Source organism: Natrix helvetica, assembly GCF_964273705.1.
Source record: "Natrix helvetica genome assembly, chromosome: 1".
NCBI classification, from domain to species: domain Eukaryota; kingdom Metazoa; phylum Chordata; class Lepidosauria; order Squamata; family Natricidae; genus Natrix; species Natrix helvetica.
In genome coordinates this window covers 111,342,146-111,359,286 of record NC_138548.1, presented here as the reverse complement: position 1 = coordinate 111,359,286, position 17,141 = coordinate 111,342,146, and the positions used below count along the sequence as shown (strand labels likewise).

At 39.1% G+C, this 17,141-nt stretch overlaps 1 protein-coding gene across 2 annotated transcripts in view; it reads left to right on the top strand.

The window, feature by feature from the left end:
• BRSK2 (BR serine/threonine kinase 2) overlaps window positions 1–17,141 on the top strand; it is a 486,050-nt gene that overhangs the window by 377,562 nt on the left and 91,347 nt on the right. For both annotated transcript variants that reach the window (XM_081938190.1, XM_081938191.1), the window contains exons 6-7: window positions 9,750–9,783; window positions 13,086–13,154. In XM_081938190.1, the coding sequence (XP_081794316.1) occupies window positions 9,750–9,783; window positions 13,086–13,154 (103 nt within the window). The remainder of the gene's footprint in view (window positions 1–9,749; window positions 9,784–13,085; window positions 13,155–17,141) is intronic.

Here is a 17,141-nt window from a genome sequence, read left to right as displayed (position 1 = left end):
GTGATAAAGGTGCTGAGTGGATAAAGTTTTCAAGATATTTCACAATAAAGATCTATACACAGGCGAGTATATTTGCCTACAAGGGATGGAGGTGTCTAACGATCATGATGCCTTCTGACTTCTCGACAAAGTACAGTAGAACAATGAAAATGTACCACATGCAAGTGTATACATGTATTTTCACTTTGAGAACAGCAGGGCAGATGACTATAAAAAATACGTGGGAAATTTACTTAGGTCCTATAAAGCACTTGGTGCAAACATGTCACTGAAAATCCACTTCTTATACTCGCATTTAGACCATTTCCCTTGGAACTGTGGGGCAGTGAGTGATGATGAGCATGGGGAGTGATTCCACCAGGGTATTGCGGGCATGGAGAAAAGATACCAGGGGAAATGGATTCTGTCCACACTTGCCGATTGCCGCTAGAATCTCCCCAGGGAGGATCCTACTGCAGTTCACAAGAGAAAAACCCAAAAGCACAGTTTAGTTACCAAATAAAGATGGAACCCTGTTGTTTAATCTGATTAGAGCTTGTCAGTTTTTCATGCAAAAAGCATGAAAAACCAGTAAATGAATGGAAAGTTATGTTATTGGTATCAATAAAAAGATAAATTTATAATGGTTGATGTGGTACCATCCTCATTGCTAGATCACATTTGCAGAAAAGTTATAGAGCATAATTGCACATTCCCCTTGTAATTTTGAATTATTTTGATGCAATTTTGACCTGAAGCTGTGTCTTGGAAACTGGAGCCAATTAATACTCAGGACTTAATTTTCCTTTATTAGTGACCCAATTCTGGTAAAATTTAGCTACTTTCATTTCCCAGGCTTTCTCCTTGTAGACTAGTGATATTAGAACAGTGTTTCTCAACCTTGGTAGGTTCCTTGGTTGGTTAATGGCCTTAACTCCCTGAATTCTCCAGCCTGCATGTTGTTTGAGGAATTCTTGGAGTTGAAGTCCACATACCTTAAAGTCACCAATTGAGAAGCACTGAATTAGAGGGGAGGGGTGTTTTTTGTTTTGTTTGTTTGATGATGGTGATTGATAGGAGCTGATTTATAATAGTATATCTGCTTCAGTCCTTTATCGGGAGCAAACATAATTAGTTAGAACAGTCCTAATATCTGCAATAATTTTGGATGTATCCTGCTCAATTGCCAAAACAGACCAGCAACTGTTTCTGATGAACAGAAACAGACAATGTCACCCTCTGTTAAACCCCCACTCACCATTAAAACAATTTCAGGGATTTACTCCACTTCAGAAGTACACTTTCCCATGTTATGTTGCCTTGAGAGAAACTATTCCACATAACATGCTTTAATTTGTTGCAGGCTAGCCCCAGGATTCATTGACTACTTCACAGAGGCAGGGACATCCCTTCAACTGAGTGAATGCCTTACTCTAGTCCAGCGGCCACTGGTGGTCCGCAAGAAAATTGTGGTTGTCTGCTGAAAAATTATTTGCATTTTTTATATTGCAGTAAATCACAGGTCCTCAAACTACCCTGGATCGGATAAGTGCAATGAATGTTTGTGTTGCTGCAGAGAGTCTCCCCCTCCAGGGTCTTTTTGTGTGGGTCGGAGGGGGGCAGAAATTCCACCTTGGGCTGTGCTTCAGCCTCCTGGTGCAGGGCTTTGGTGAAGGCTGGAGGCAAGTACCGCTGGTGGCAAAGAGCAGAAGGGCCTTGTTCCACTGTGGACTGCATCATGGCCTGGAACTGGCTGACCATCTCAGCCCGCTGAGCCTCCAGATGCCGATACATGGTCTTGCATTCCCGCAGGTCTTCACTCTGCTTGGAAAGCCTATACTCATTAGGTGTTTCTGCTGAGCTTCTTTCTCGGTCAGATCCAATTTGAACTGAGCCAGCTGTTTTGCCAACTCTTTCTTGTGGTCGCCGCTTAGCTCCAACAACAGCTTCCTATTGCAGCCCTAAGGAACCCGGGTGGGCAGGCGAGGAGTGGCTGGGAGGGGCGAGTACAGGCCGGTGAGGCACCCCTCTATGACATTGAGTTGGCCACACCTACTCAGTCACATGACCACCTAGCCATGCCCACCCAGCCAGTCATTAGGTACATCATATTAGTGGTCCACAGGATTTAAAATTGTGAATCCCTGAATCTGAAAGGTTGGTGACCCCGCTCTAGTCCATAATCTAATAATAATAACAACAATAGCTTTCCCACCTGCTTAATTCTCTTTTTTCATAAACTGAAGAGTTTTGGTTTGAAAAAGATGCTCTTGTTGTTGCCCTGGGTTTCCCACTTTTGTGTGTGAGAGAGAGGGGGCACAGGAGAGAGGGGGAGTGTTTTTGTAAGTCTGCCACCATATCATCACTCAAAATAGGAGGAGGTCAGCTTCCAAATAACTTATAGTTAGATAAATTAAATATTTCTGGTTTCGTTCGCTCTCTTTATGTGTGTATTTGTGTGGATCGGAAGCAGTTGCTAAATAGTAGGAAGCATATTGTAGAAAAACAAAGTAAATGAATTGGTGAAAACTACCTAAATTACCTAACAAGAAAGAAGAAAAAGCAATGACTTCTCCATTACTACAGTTTCAATTCTCTAGATCGCAGTTATTTCAGTCCATCAGATTTCTCTCATCTGATGTTCCCGGATGCGACTCTCCCAAGGCACTCTGTGCTCTGTATGGAGAACTAGGCAGGTAGAAACTGAAGCAAGGCAGGTTGTGAGAATAACCATTTATTTCTAACTTTAACAAGGCAAAGTGCAAGGCAACTCCCAAACCGGCAACAACATTTGCCATAGAAAGGAGAATACCCTTTTCTCCCTCTTTTCCTCCAACCATACATTCCATTACCTTGTATTGCATCTCAGGCTAAAAGGCAACATCTAAAATAACTATACTTGAACTTAAATGGCAGGGTGGCTCCATTGGAAGTCTGATGCTACATAGTCATCAGCTCTAGCAAATTAAAAGACCAGTATAAAGGCCAATCCGATCTTTGATCCTTCACAATAGTCTTGACGCAGTAGTCTTTCACCGTGGTCATTTTATTCAATTGTATAGCTCTTCATTCATCCCTATGCTATTCAGTGGTGGGATTCAAAAATTCTTACTACTGGTCATGTGGGTGTGGCTTGGTGGCCATGGCAGGGAGAAGGATACTGTAAAATCTCCAAATCCTCCTCACTCCAAGGGAAGGTTACTGTAAAATCCCCATTTTCTCCCGATCAGCTGGGACTTGGGAGGCAGAGAACAGATGTGGGCGGGGCCAGTCACAGGTGGTATTTATCAGTTCTTCGAACTACTCAAAATTCCTGCTACCAATTCTCCAGAACTGGTCCAAACCTGCTGAATACCACCTACTTAAATACCAACAACAGCACTTAGACTTACATACAGCTTCATAGTGTTTTACAACCCTCTCTAAGCAGTTTACGAAGTCAGCATATTTCTCCCAATCTGGGTCCTCTTTTTAGGGAGGAACACTGAGTTAACCTTCAGTTGGTCAGGATCAAACTGCTGGCAGTCAGCAGAATTATCCAGCAATACTGCATTCTAACCATTGTGACACCACAGTTCATTGCTCCAAAATTCTGCCCCATATATTATTCCATTCAGCCCAAGCTAATAACAACAGGACAATTTACCAAAAAACCCACCAAAATAGGCACAGCTCTAAACAGAGGCACTCTGTTGTGGATGTCCGCAGAGCAATTTTAGCTTCATTCTCTTGAAAAAGTATTTTGTTTTTAAAATGGAATGCCCCAAACAGTTCACGTGCTAATTTGTTCTGCATAAACCTAGATGGGACACTGTGGTTTCAGAGGTTGTTATAAACAAAACAAAAATAAAATAATTTTGAAGTGCTTTCTTACAAAGTCATCATTAAAATGTAAAAGAAAAAGAATGGGTTTCAGAAGATTTTGGTTGCATAAAAAGTCACGTTGCCGAAGTATAGCAGTAGTTTACATGACTTACACTATGAAGTGTTGGAAAAGTGAACTGAGTAATGAAGGTTTGAATTTATAGAGTAGTGCTTGCATGAGTAAGAAAATTAATATTTTTTAAAGAACTCCTATAGCAGATGGTAGCACTTAGCCAACCTTGATCTTGTAAAAGCTAAGCAGGGTCAGATTGATTAAGACTTGCATATGAGATCAGTAGGAAATCCCAAGGCTGGAGGCTAAACTGGAAAGTCAGAAAGACATCCTGGAAAAGGACAATGAGCAATCAACTTCTTTGCATTTGTGAAGACAACTATACGGAGATGTCCATATGTTCACCAGAAATTGAATCTGACTTGAGGCAACTTTTACCTTTTTTCTGGTTCCAGAAGTAGTGATTTCAGTCTCACATATCTGACAGGCATAGCTTGCAGTCAGCAATTAATGTTGCAGAAGTGCTAAACAGATTCACTCTGCTTGATTTAATTCCTCTGCACAGTTGGCCGGTAAGTGTCTCAATTCTTGTAGGAAAGCACATTTTTCCAGGTCAATTAAGCTTCATGCTTAGGAATGTTGGTTCATTACCTAAGCTCCTTGCCGTCCTGAAGTAATCACATGGGGAGCGTATCATAAGGTGTGAACCAAATCTAAAATGTGTTTTCCCTTATGACAGAATAGTTTATTAGTTGTAACTGAGGCTTTTATCTCTAAGACCAGCTAGTATCACTGTGGTTTCTTAAATTCTTTCTCTGTACATGGAGACTGGGAAGGCAGACTTTTGCATAGAAAATAGTCTAAACAGGAGGATGCTTAATCCGTCCCCTGCCTACCAATTTTCCACAATAATGTGCTGTACCAGTTGCTTCCTTAGCCAGTGTCTGGCATGTAATTCTATCCTTAGACTGACGGAATGAGACCATGTTTTCAAATCATTATACTTCATAATAGCATTTTTGGAGTACCTAGAGTTTCGGAATCAAATTAGCTACTTCCCCCTCAAAGAAGTTTACTTAATTCTCATATCTCTTGCCATACCTGAGCTGACCCACTCATAAAAATTGCTTTTTGGTCTTGCTGAGTGATCCCATTTTTGAAGACATCACACGTAGTGCACCTAGAGTTGTAGGAAAAAAAGATGAGATGGCTTGAGGAATGAGGAAGGGACCACATTCCTTGGATGCATACTTGTTAAATAATTAGTGATAACCATTATTAGTACTTGTTGTTGGATTTTCCTCTACTTAGTGACTGTCAGTATAGAAATGAGTTTTCAGTACCTGGAGGCAGGTTAAAAAACAATAGATAGAAACTAATCAAGGAGAGAATCAACCTAGAACTAAGGAGAAGTTTCCTGATAAAACAATTAATCAGTGGAACAACTTGCCTCCAAAAGTTGTGGGTACTCCAAAACTGGAGGTTTTTAAGAAAAGATAGGACAATTATTTGTGTGAAATGGCATAGGGTTTCCTGCTTGAGCAGAGGATTGGACTAGAAGACCTCCAAATTCCCTTACAACTCTATTATTCTGAATGGAATAAAAATGTCATTTAGAATTAATTAGCTAAATTAAAGCTGGAGTTCTATAGCTGCTCTGAATTGGCAAATCTTATGCTACTGTCACAACAGTTGAGTAGAGATGTTGAGTAGTCAAGTTAACTTACCTTTTTTCTCCGCTCAGTCTTTTGTAAAATATTATCCACAGAATGAGTTGTTTTAGTGCTTTGAACTAGTATGTTAAAATAGAAATTATTTTCTTTATTTTGCCTATTGGGTTGGTATTTTAAATGTCAGAAAATCAAATGATTGATTTCACATCCTTAGTTCAATATTAGTGGTTTCAGAGCCCAGCAGGAAAAGTCTCTCAAGCAAAAATCTACAATTCTAGTTTATGGAGCTGAGGCCAAGTCTATGATTTATTTTGGGTGGATATGATGAGTAGTAGCATCCCACTGCTACATAGCAACATAATTTTTGTTTGTACAAACATATAAAAATCTTACATTTTACAAACAGTGTAACATCACAAAAGAATTTTTTTTTACACAATTCATAATTAAACTTTGGAATTCATTACTATGAGATGTGGTACTGGCTACCAGTATGACTAGCTTTAAAAAAGAGTTGGACTTCATGGAAATTACGGGGATCAGTGGCTATTATCTTTGATGGCATGTGACTATTTCTGAAGAAAATCTGTTGGAAAAATAGTAGTCTTCCTTGTGCAGTTTGTTAATTATTATGAGAACAGACTGCTGGAGTAGATGGGTTAGGAGTTCAATCTAGCAAGGTACTGGTTATGTTTGTATGTATATATACCATTCTTTTGAACATGCGAGACATTGAAACCATGTGTAAGACCCAGTTTTAGTTCTTCATCCATACAAATGGCTGCATGCATGATCAAAAATATTCAACACCACAACATCTATACCCCCAATGCATAAAACAGATTAGAACAGCCAGTTCTAGGATTACCCTACTTCCATACATCTGAATAATTTGTTGGAACTCTACAACATTCCCTCTTGGAATAGGTAATTTGGGGAGCAGAACATTTTAATCTTGAAATATTTTGTGCCTCCTTAAGATATACTCCAATCATCTTGAGGAAGCATAATTTGAACTTAAGGGTTAGGTATAGCTATTTTTAAAACTTTTTCCACAATAGCATTTTCCCCAATAGCTAAATTTCTCAAAAAGCAAATATATATATTTTCTCCAGATTTAGAACATATTTAGATAGATGTATGTATATATACGTATGTGTATATATGTGCTTTGATTTTTTTTAAAAAATGGGTTGATTGGGTTGATTTGTTTTGTGAATCTTTGTGTCACGTCTAGTTTTGGCCTAGAGCATGGGTGTCAAACTTGATTGCCTCACGTGACATCACGTGACATCTCGTGATGTTTTTTGCCTTTGCGGAGCCGGTATGAGCATGGCCAGTGTGTGATGCATCCAGCCCATGGGCCTCCTGTTTGCCCCCCCCCCCGGCTTAGAGTATCATTGTCCCTAGAGTATCATTGTCATTGGAAAAAGTCCAATAGTTTCTAGGATGTTGTTGTTCCTTGGTTGCATAATATTGTAGTTCATAGAACTGGTTCAGTTAGTTGCTAGACAGGGAGTTCAGCAACAGACAGTAGATTGGATCTTCTTGACAAACTGCTTTGTATAATTTTGTATAGGTTGGATCTTGTTGGCAAACCGCTTTGTATAATTTTTATTATTTTGAGGGGCCACGTAGAGGAACTTTCTTGAAAATAAAGAGCATGGCAAATATAAAATGTAAATCCCCTAGGTTTGGTGGGATTTAGTTCCAGATAAGTAGCTGCAGCCTCATGTTTGTGCTCTTAATAATATATACAGTAAGGGTGCATTTGCTTCTCTATGAATAAATTGTTTAGCGGAAGGGATGTTAGAATGAACCACCCCCTTCATTTCTGAATGAATAGATAATAACCGATGAGGTGATATGAAATAATTCCAAGACCTGTAGCTGGATTTAGGATGTGTAGGCAGATATAATGGGATAAAAAGGAAACAGGAATAGCTTACCAAAGCAACAAAAGTGAAGGGGTAGCTGGTATCTAGGAAGGACCTGAGAGAAAAAATGTTGCTGATAAGAATAGGCAAACTCTTTGAAACAAAACAAGAAAAGCTATTGGTAAAGTTTTTTTAAATGTATGTATTTAGAAAATGTATGCCCAACTGACTCATGGTGAAAGAAGAAATTTGTCATAGAATACCACCCAGCAACAGGGAGTGAGCAAGAAGAAGGCACTTACCCCAGGCCAGCTGAGGAAAAAGAGTAGATCTTGGAACTATAAATTATAGCACAGGCCTGGCTTGATCTCCGGAGCCACTTGACTTTTATCAGAAAGACTTGGGCAGATTTTCAAGTTTTCCACACGGAATTATTTGTAATTCCTTTTGATTCCAGGAAATCTTGTGAAACAAAAAAAAAGATAATGTTTGTTCTATAAGGTCTTGACCTGACGAATTTTCAATTGCTTTTCCTTCAAAAGTAAGAGCTCGGATGAGTTTTTTTAAAAAAAAATACATTTCTTGTAGGCGTGATTTTTATATATATTTAATGAAATCCAAGGTCACAAAAACTTTTTGAAAGTTGACATTCGGCAGCACAAATCACAGTCATGTTATACATAGTCTTCAACTTATAACTATTTAGTGACCATTCAAAGGTACAACAGCCCTGAAAAAAATGAGTTATAACAGGTGCTCACACGTACAATCATCGTAGCGTCCTCAGAGTCATGTGATCAAAATTTGGCCCTTGGCAACTTGCCTGTATTTAGGATTCTTGTAACATCCCAGGGTCATGTGATCACCATTTGTGATTTTCCCAATCAGCTTCCAACAAACAAAGTCAATTGGAGAAACGAGATTTGCTTAATGGCTTCATGATTCATTTAACAACTGCAGTGATTTCACTTAACAACTATAACATAAGGTAAAGGTTCCCCCACACATGCATGCTAGTTGTTTCTGGCTCTAGGGGTGGTGCTCATGTCCGTTTCTAAGCCAAAAGTGCCAGCACTGTCTGAAGACGTCTCTGTGGTCATGTGACTGGCAAACTAAATGCCAAAGGCGCAAGGAACACTGTTACCTTCCCACCAAAGTGGTTCCTATTTTTCTACTTGCATTTTTACATGCTTTCGAACTGCTAGGATGGCAGATGCTGGGACAAGTAACAGGAGCTCACTCCATTATGTGGCACTAGGGATTTGAACCGCTGAACTGCCGACCTTTTGATCGATAAGCTCAGCATCTTAGCCACTGAGCCACCTAACTGTAGCATATAAAGACATAAAATTGGGCATGATTCCATTACTTAACAACTACTTGCTTAGCAATGAAAATTATGCTTCTAATTTTGGTCATAATTTGAGGACTACCTGTACGATGTCTCTAAAATTCCCAACAGTTCTTAGAGTGAAAAAAGCAATCCACTCTAAAATTTTACCTCTGGTTACAGAAAAGTTTCCCTCTCAGTTTACTATATTTTGAACAGAGGAAGTTATTCAAATGATTGATGGCCATCCGTTCAACTGCTGCTAGTTAAATGTTAATGGATTTTGTCAATCATGTTTATCAGTCAAGCCTTGACCATTATATTACTACAAATTAAATAAACATATAATAATATATAACAAGATAGATAGATATAAATTAAAACCATCAGGAAAAAAAGTGTTTTGGCAATTTCCTAAATAAATACTTGACATGTTAGTATACCTCACTATTCTGACAACAGTCCCTTAATATTCATATCCAGGTATAATTTACAAATTGATCACTTATCAATTTATGACATGTAAGATGGCATGTCAGATAAATATGTTTTTATCAGCCTATATTAAAGAGCATTCTTGGCTCCAATGCAGAGAAGCTGTCTTGCAGACCAGTGCTAGGATGTGATGTAAATAACACACCTGCATAAGGTGGTGAATAGGCCATCCAGTTCATGACCTTGCTGCAGTGGTGGGATTCAAATAATTTAACAACCGGTTCTCTGCCCTAATTATCTCTTCCAACAACCAGTTCACCAAACTGCTCAGAAAGTTAACAACCGATTTTCCCCAAGTGGTGCGAACTGGCTGAATCCCACCACTGCTTTGCTGCCATTAGAAAACATCAGGATATTCTGACCAAAAATAGGGGCCTGAACCATGAGTTTAATGACTGATGCTATCTCTGAAATTTTATCGGATGTGGTTTTTGCAGATAAAGCACATACCAATACAAACAAAAATAGGATTTCTTTTTTAAAAAATATTATTTACTGGATCATGTTTTATTTTTCAGATCGCCGCATTATGCCTGCCCAGAAGTAATCCGGGTAAGTTAGTGTGGGGTTATGAAATCAATTATGGACTCAGGTTAATCTTTTCCTAAGGATCCCTGGTGCTTTTAACCATTTTAGATAAATTCCACTCAATCTAGAAACTTATAACTGAGAATGATTTGCTTCAAGGTTGTTTTCCTGCACCGCGCTCGCTGTCCTCGAGATTTCACAAGGCTAAATCTTAACTTGATGCATCAGAGTTGTGATTTAGAGCTACAAGAAGATTGCTATATGAGTCTTACTCACTCCATTCTTGAAGGATTTATATGGGGTCCTGTCTGCTTGATAGGTATTCTATCCACCGGCCACTTTCCATTTCCATTTTTAAAACATTCTCTTGATGCTTGCCATACCAGTTACATTTCGCTTCCAACAGATTGAAGAAAGACACTCTATCAAAACCCTTCTAATCCTCCTCTCCTTTCCTCATCCCTCAGCTGCATGCTACAATGCCCAGTTCATTCTTTCACATGGGAGATATATGCCATACTTCTCTTCTCACTTAGATTTACATTCTTCTTTATGATTTATGTGTATCACACATATGAGGGATGCGCCTGCCCTGAGTGTGTGTGTGTGGTTTGTTTGTTTTTTTGCAGGAAACTCACTCTCCAGCATGCATGCACTTGGGTGTGTTCTCACCTGTTTCCTCCATTTTTTTCTTGACTGCTGCAGCAGGGCCTGGGTTCTTCTCTTCATCGAATGCTTTAGTGAAAAGCACTTCTTGCTTGTTTGTTTCATCTGTATAAGATTTAATCTACTGCACAGAGCTTTCTCAGAAGGAGATTTTACTGGGTGTGAGACGTCCCTGTTCCCTTCCCATTTGATTATACTGCAAGGGTGTCAAACTCGCAGTGTCACATTGTCATCACATGACGTATCGTGACTTTTTCCCCCTTTACTAAAAGGAGAGTGGGCGTGGCTAGCAGGTGACGCATCCGGCCTGTGGGCCACACGTTTGAGAGCTCTGTTGTAGGGCATATGGCAAAGAATGTCCCCTTCAGGATGCATACTTAGTATGGCCGCAAATTGCCACAGATGAACAGGCCTTCCCTTATTCTTTTTGTTTTAAGAGTGGGAGACATTGATAAAGATTACGGTTAATCCCAGATACTTTCCATGCAAGGCAGAAGAAATTATTCCTATGAAAGAATAATTATGAAAGTCTTATGAAAGAAGATATTTATCATAACTCTGCTGGCATTGCAAATATTGTTCTGGGTTCTAGGACAATAACTTTGAAGTCACATTCTACAACTTACATGTCATCTATGATTGCCTTCCACCCAGACAGCTTGCAACTTGAATTCCCTTCTCTTTACTTCAAAGCCATTGGCACAAAATTGAAGGATGTTTCTTCTAGGTATTTTCATTGATTTATCAATCAAAGTAGAAAGAAATCCTACAGCTCTTCACTTGAAGAACCTCTCTTTGTATTGAACACTAAGAATGAAAGCGTTTGTTTCGCTTCATATGTGAATCTATCAAAACTGGGTTTTTTTCCCCTCAAATAAGCCTTCATTCAAGAATCTTCATCCGCGAATGCGCCTCTCAATTTAAAGGGTATCTCATGGTTATCTTTTTTGATGGTGAACTTCCCAGACCTGACTAAAGGCTTGTAGCTCTGCAGCCCAACTATTTATGATATCAGTTACCACTAACAGAATGGGGAGGGGGGGCTGATTGAAAGATCTTTCATATGAAGTACCACATCAGTTATCTAGAATCCTTGATGCTAGAAGAATTCAAATCTGCTTCAGAACCAGGCCATCCATATTATGCAGACAATACACCGGAGCATATCATCAAACAGTGTGGAGCCAGGCTAAGAGTTTGCTACAGAATTTAAGAATAGCCTTATTAAGTTCAAGGTCAATTTCCCACCCATAGTCAGGCAGATGCTCATAAGCAGAAGGTGGAGATTGTTTTCCTATCATTGTTCTCCTACAATTGGAATACAAAGGACCACTCTCCCTAAATCAAAGCTAATACTGTGCTTTGGGCTAGTAAATAACAGGTACTGGTAGACATGTTCTTTGGTAGTCTTTTAAAGCTCGCCCAATTAAAACCATCTCTTTTTAAAAGCTGTCTACCTTTTATCTTGGGAATGGAAAACATGTGGGTGTATGATATCCAGGGCAATCCATATAGCAGAGAGAAATAATAATAGTTCACCAATAGTCACATTGTCTGAATGGGCTGTCCAATTTGAATGGCAACAGCAATCATAGGATCCCATTCAATTCACGTCTTAGCGTCAATAAGCATAAGCAATGCCACCCTTTTGTAGAGAGAAACCATTTTGTATCTTCCAGCAAAACTGGGATTCTTTCTTTCTTCATTCTTTAGGTTTTTTTTTTAAAAAAAATCTGGTATCAAATATATCAAAAAGAACCAGCCAATATCACTTCAGATGTTCACTGGCTATCAGCAACCTCTCCACAGTATTACCAACTAGCCAAAACAATGCTTTTCAAAAGATACGTGCCAATTTGATCAAACCCATAACTTCATTTACAGCCTTCCTAGTGAACATCTCTTTGCTTGATCTTTACAGGGCTATCACATATTCTCAGCATTTTAAAAATGCTATAACTTAGATATCCAAAAAGAGCAGAAGTCTTCTTGGACAAAGCAGAGGAGTCTACTGTTCTGCAGGGTCTGGGTTCCTGCCCTTCACCACTGAGGAAATAATCAGCCATTCACTTATAGGATGCACAGAGACAACAAAAAGAAGATTAAGCTGCATGCTTCGAATTGTAGTTCTTTTAATTGTCATCTGTGCATTCATGCTACAATCCCACCTTCTCCACTACAGGTGCCTCAGTTTTAGGTAGCCTGAATGTCCCCTGGACTGCTGTATCTCCTCTAGGGAAAGTGAGGGAACAGGTAGGAATTTTACCCAAGAGTACACATACTAGAGAATGATCTTCCTGCTGACAAGTCCTCCACTCTATGTAGGCATATCACCCAAATGTGTGAATGTACAAAAAAGAGTTTGAAGAACCACCAGTACAGGTAAGCAGTCCATTTTCACCTGGGCTATGTATGCTTGTACATTAAAGGACAGGGTTAGAAAGGTTTGGTGGGTAAGCACTGTTGGTAGAATTAATTTGGCTAGTGTTATATCTCGGTGTAATATACCCTGTAATTATTTTATGTAGAGATAAATATTTTGCACTTGAAAACTGTAAAGTATAAGACTCATATTTTGGGGAGAAAATAAATTTTCATACAATGTAGGTTAATCTGATTATAATATTTTCCTAATATTCTTTGGTTACCATATTGCACAGGGAGAAAAATATGATGGGAGAAAAGCAGATGTTTGGAGCTGTGGAGTCATTTTGTTTGCGTTGTTAGTGGTGAGTTATGATCCTCATTATTTTTGCCTTTTTTTTTCTATTTTCACATTTCAACTTTGGCTTTACCTATGTTACTCTCATGTTCTTTCCTGTGTACTCACAAATAAATTTTACCTATAAGATTCCCATTATCGAAATGCATGACAAATTATTCTCCTGTTTCCCTAAATTGCTGATACTCCTATAATTAGCAGAGGAGTTTTTATTAGAATTCAGATTTTTTTTTATGGTGCTAAAATAGGGAGGATACCAAAGAGATTATGATTAAAAGATGATCAATAGATACCATTAATTCTCTAACTCATACACCATTTATTAATATAATTCAATGTTTAATATTTATATCCTATGGTTTCATTTTCTTCTTTAAGTTGTGCATCAGTAAATATCAGTGAGATAGATCTATTTAAAGTAATCATTATTTCCATGCATCTAAAGTAAATAACAAGTCCCAATCAACATTTAAAATGCCAATTGATTTATATATCAAAAACCAAAACAGACATATTGAAGGGGGGAAAACCTTTCTAGACAACCCAAAAATATAGACAAATGCTTATACAGAAGAATATTGAAGTTACCAATATTGATTAAAAAATGAATATTGATAGCAATGCCAGCTGCAACAAATGACCCTACCCATGCCAGGGCCGTCTTAACAGCATTATGGTCCCCGGGCAAAGTAGTGTACTGGGGCTCCTACAACAACTACTCACAGGAATAAAAATGTAAATGGTCGATAAAATTAAGCATATATTAATTTTATTAGTACTTCCAACAAAATCGGTGTTGAAAAACACAATAATACTCAGTAAGTCATACAGTTGCTGTATTTATATGATACAAGGTACATTGAAGGGTTAACATACACAGATTAGTATGGGACCCCTATGGTCGTGGGGCCCATTGCCCAGTCTCATCAGGCCCATGCATTAAGACAGCCGTGTGTGTGTGTGTGTGTGTGTGTGTGTATTTCAGTGTTCAGGAACAGGGATATTACTGAATCTCCTTTCTAACAATGAAGATGGAAAAACATTGACAGACAAAACTGAAACCTCTCCTGTGGATTGGACTATGAATGTTGGCTAAATACGTGGCAAGGGAGGAATGTCTCACAAAGAAGCCTGCTCCATATAGAAAGAGAGTTTTGCTTAACTTGTGACCGATACCTGTGTCAAGAACACTGTTGGTTTCAACTCAGATGACGATAGTCTCTCATAGGCAAATGAAATCAGATGATGGGGTGATACCATATAATGTTTTAAATATGTGATGATGATAACAATGCCTTCTACCGTGAACATATAAATAAAAAAAGCCAAAGTACAGCTCCCCCCCAAAAAATTAATTCAATATTTGAAAAGGCAAAGCTTCATTTCAATCTTTATAGATATACGGCCAGATTGTAGTCCCAGCAGGGTTTTTGATATGCACTGGGATACTTGCATCAAGTTCTCAAAAAATTAGGTTGAGCTACTTCTATGGACTGTTAAGTTATGACAATAAATTTGTACTCTGTGTAGCAGGTGGCTAATGACATTGGCTCTCAGTTATTTTTTATTGTGGCTGGAATGTGGTTATTGCCATTACAATTAATGAAAGGCAAATTGCATTTATGAGCCGTAATGGTAACCTTCCTTTGCTTTTGATTCCAGGATGCTGAAGTTGGAAAGATATGCCCAAATATTTAAAAAGTTTGTTTTGATCAGTGTTAAAGCCATTAAATTTCCAAGAATGGCATTGAATAACAGGCCTTTTAGAAAAGGTGACTGGTTATGTAATAGTTGAGCACTATAGCTAGTTTGATGTAATGGTTAAGGCACCAGTCTAGAAAGCAGACCATGAGTTCTAGTCTAGAAGCAACAAAGCTAGTTGGTGATCTTGGGTCAATTATTTTCTCTCAGACTAAGGAAGCAGGCAATGGCAAACCACTTCTAAAAACTGCAGGTACTAAAAAAAAAAAGTAGCTTTTTCCTAGCTACAATAAAGGAGGAAGAGCAGGAGATTCCAGTTAAGCTCTGCTAGTATTAGGAGAGGAGGATACCTGCCCCATTCTTAATATAAAAGGACAATCTTTTATAAAGTAAATTGAGTTAGAACAGAAAGTGAAAGTGATGCCAAAAGCAACCTTGCTTCACTCTTGTGTGGATGTGGATTGTGGATGAAAGTGGAACACTGCAGCAAGTAGGCATCCCATTGGGTTTGTATTTTGTTATGATCAGCAGCAAAAGGTATCCATCAATAGAAGATTCAGTTCTCCTCCCTTGACTCTGGCTCTAGGGATCGGATCAAAGACTGTGGTATTTATAAATTTTTTAAAGCAATGTAGAGAATCCTTCAGAGATGGCTGATACATTTTTCTATTTGATGGTGAAGGATAAGGTAGTGCTGACTGGCCTTCCTTGAAACTGACTTCTTTCTTCAGTAGGGAGTTGTTTTGTACCATCTAATCTGTGACTTTTTAAGGAAAAGTACCAAGTGCATGGTTGGCTTATAACATTCAACAGGCCAATGGGGAAAAAGTTAACTAAGCCTTTCCTATTTTCTTTCCCTTTTTTATATTTTTCAACTTTTTCTACATTAAAGGTAAAGGTTTCCCCACACATGCGTGCTAGTCGTTTCCGGTTCTAGAGGCAGTGCTCATCTCCATTTCTAAACCAAAGAGCCAGCACTGTCCAAAAACATCTCCATGGTCATGTGGCCGGCATGACTCAATGCCAAAGGCGCACGGAGTGCTATTACCTTCTCACTGAAGTGGTCCCTATTTTTCTACTTGCATTTTTTACGTGTTTTCGAACTGCTAGGTTGGCAGAAGGTGGGACAAGTAATGGGAGCTCACTCCATTATGCGGCGCTAGGGATTCAAACCGCTGAACTGCTGACCTTCTGATCGACAAGCTCAGGGTCTTAGCCACTGAGCCACCGCATCCCATTTTTACATTAGGGCCATTCTAATGTATGTAGAAGGATGCCAGGACTGGGACCCACCAGCCTAAGTTTGCATCTAGCATTTCTTTTTAGGCCATATAATTTCTAACCACTTAGTCATTGTTGAATTCTGCAATAAGCTTAGTACCGCAGAAGGACACACTGGGATGGAAAGAACAGTTTGTGATGACATCAAGGCAATAATCCAATGAGATTTGAACAATTAAAAAGGAGATGCAAATTTCTTTGGCTCACATCAAAACATGGTGCTTTGGTCATGAGGCGCAACAGAGATCTTTTGATACTATCAACCATGGTGAGCAGCTTCCATCTGTTATCAGGAAATCAAATTAACTTGATGACCCCTGGTATAGGGAGTGCCATAGGAGTCACTTCTCACTCTCTCCTATTTAACAGGTATAAGAAACCACTGAGGGGGATCATCAGTGTGAGGTACAGTATCATCAATGATACATTACTAACTTGGGCTGTATGGGAGAGGCGGTTGTTGTCATTTCCCAGTGCCTGGAAGTTTCAAGAGTTTGGATGGGAGAGACAGACTGAAATTAAGCCCAATATGTGTTGCTCCATCTGGTCTCTCTGTTATTGCCAGGGTTGCTTCTTGACAACCAGCAATATCTGTGAAGCAGCAGGTTCATGATTTGGGGGTCCTTCTGGACTCAGGCATGATCAATAGGTAGGAACCGTAGTCAGAGGGACCTGTGTCTAAATGCAGCTGCTGAACCAATTGTGGCTCTACCTCGGGTAAGAGGATCTGGCTACAGTACCTCATTTCTCATTACTATCTGGTTTAAGTACTGCAATATCCTTTACATGCAGCCGCTCTTAAAAGGCTATTCAGAAACAACAACTGATCTAGAACAGAAGAGCTCATGTGCATGCTGAATCTCATCACTGGGAGAATGCAATGCCAATTCTATAAGTGCTACACCGGCTACTGATTAGGTTCTGGGTAGATTTGAAGGTGTTGCTCTGACCTATAAAGTCCTTTACGCCTTGGCACCTGGATACCTACAGGGCCATCCATTGCATTTATACA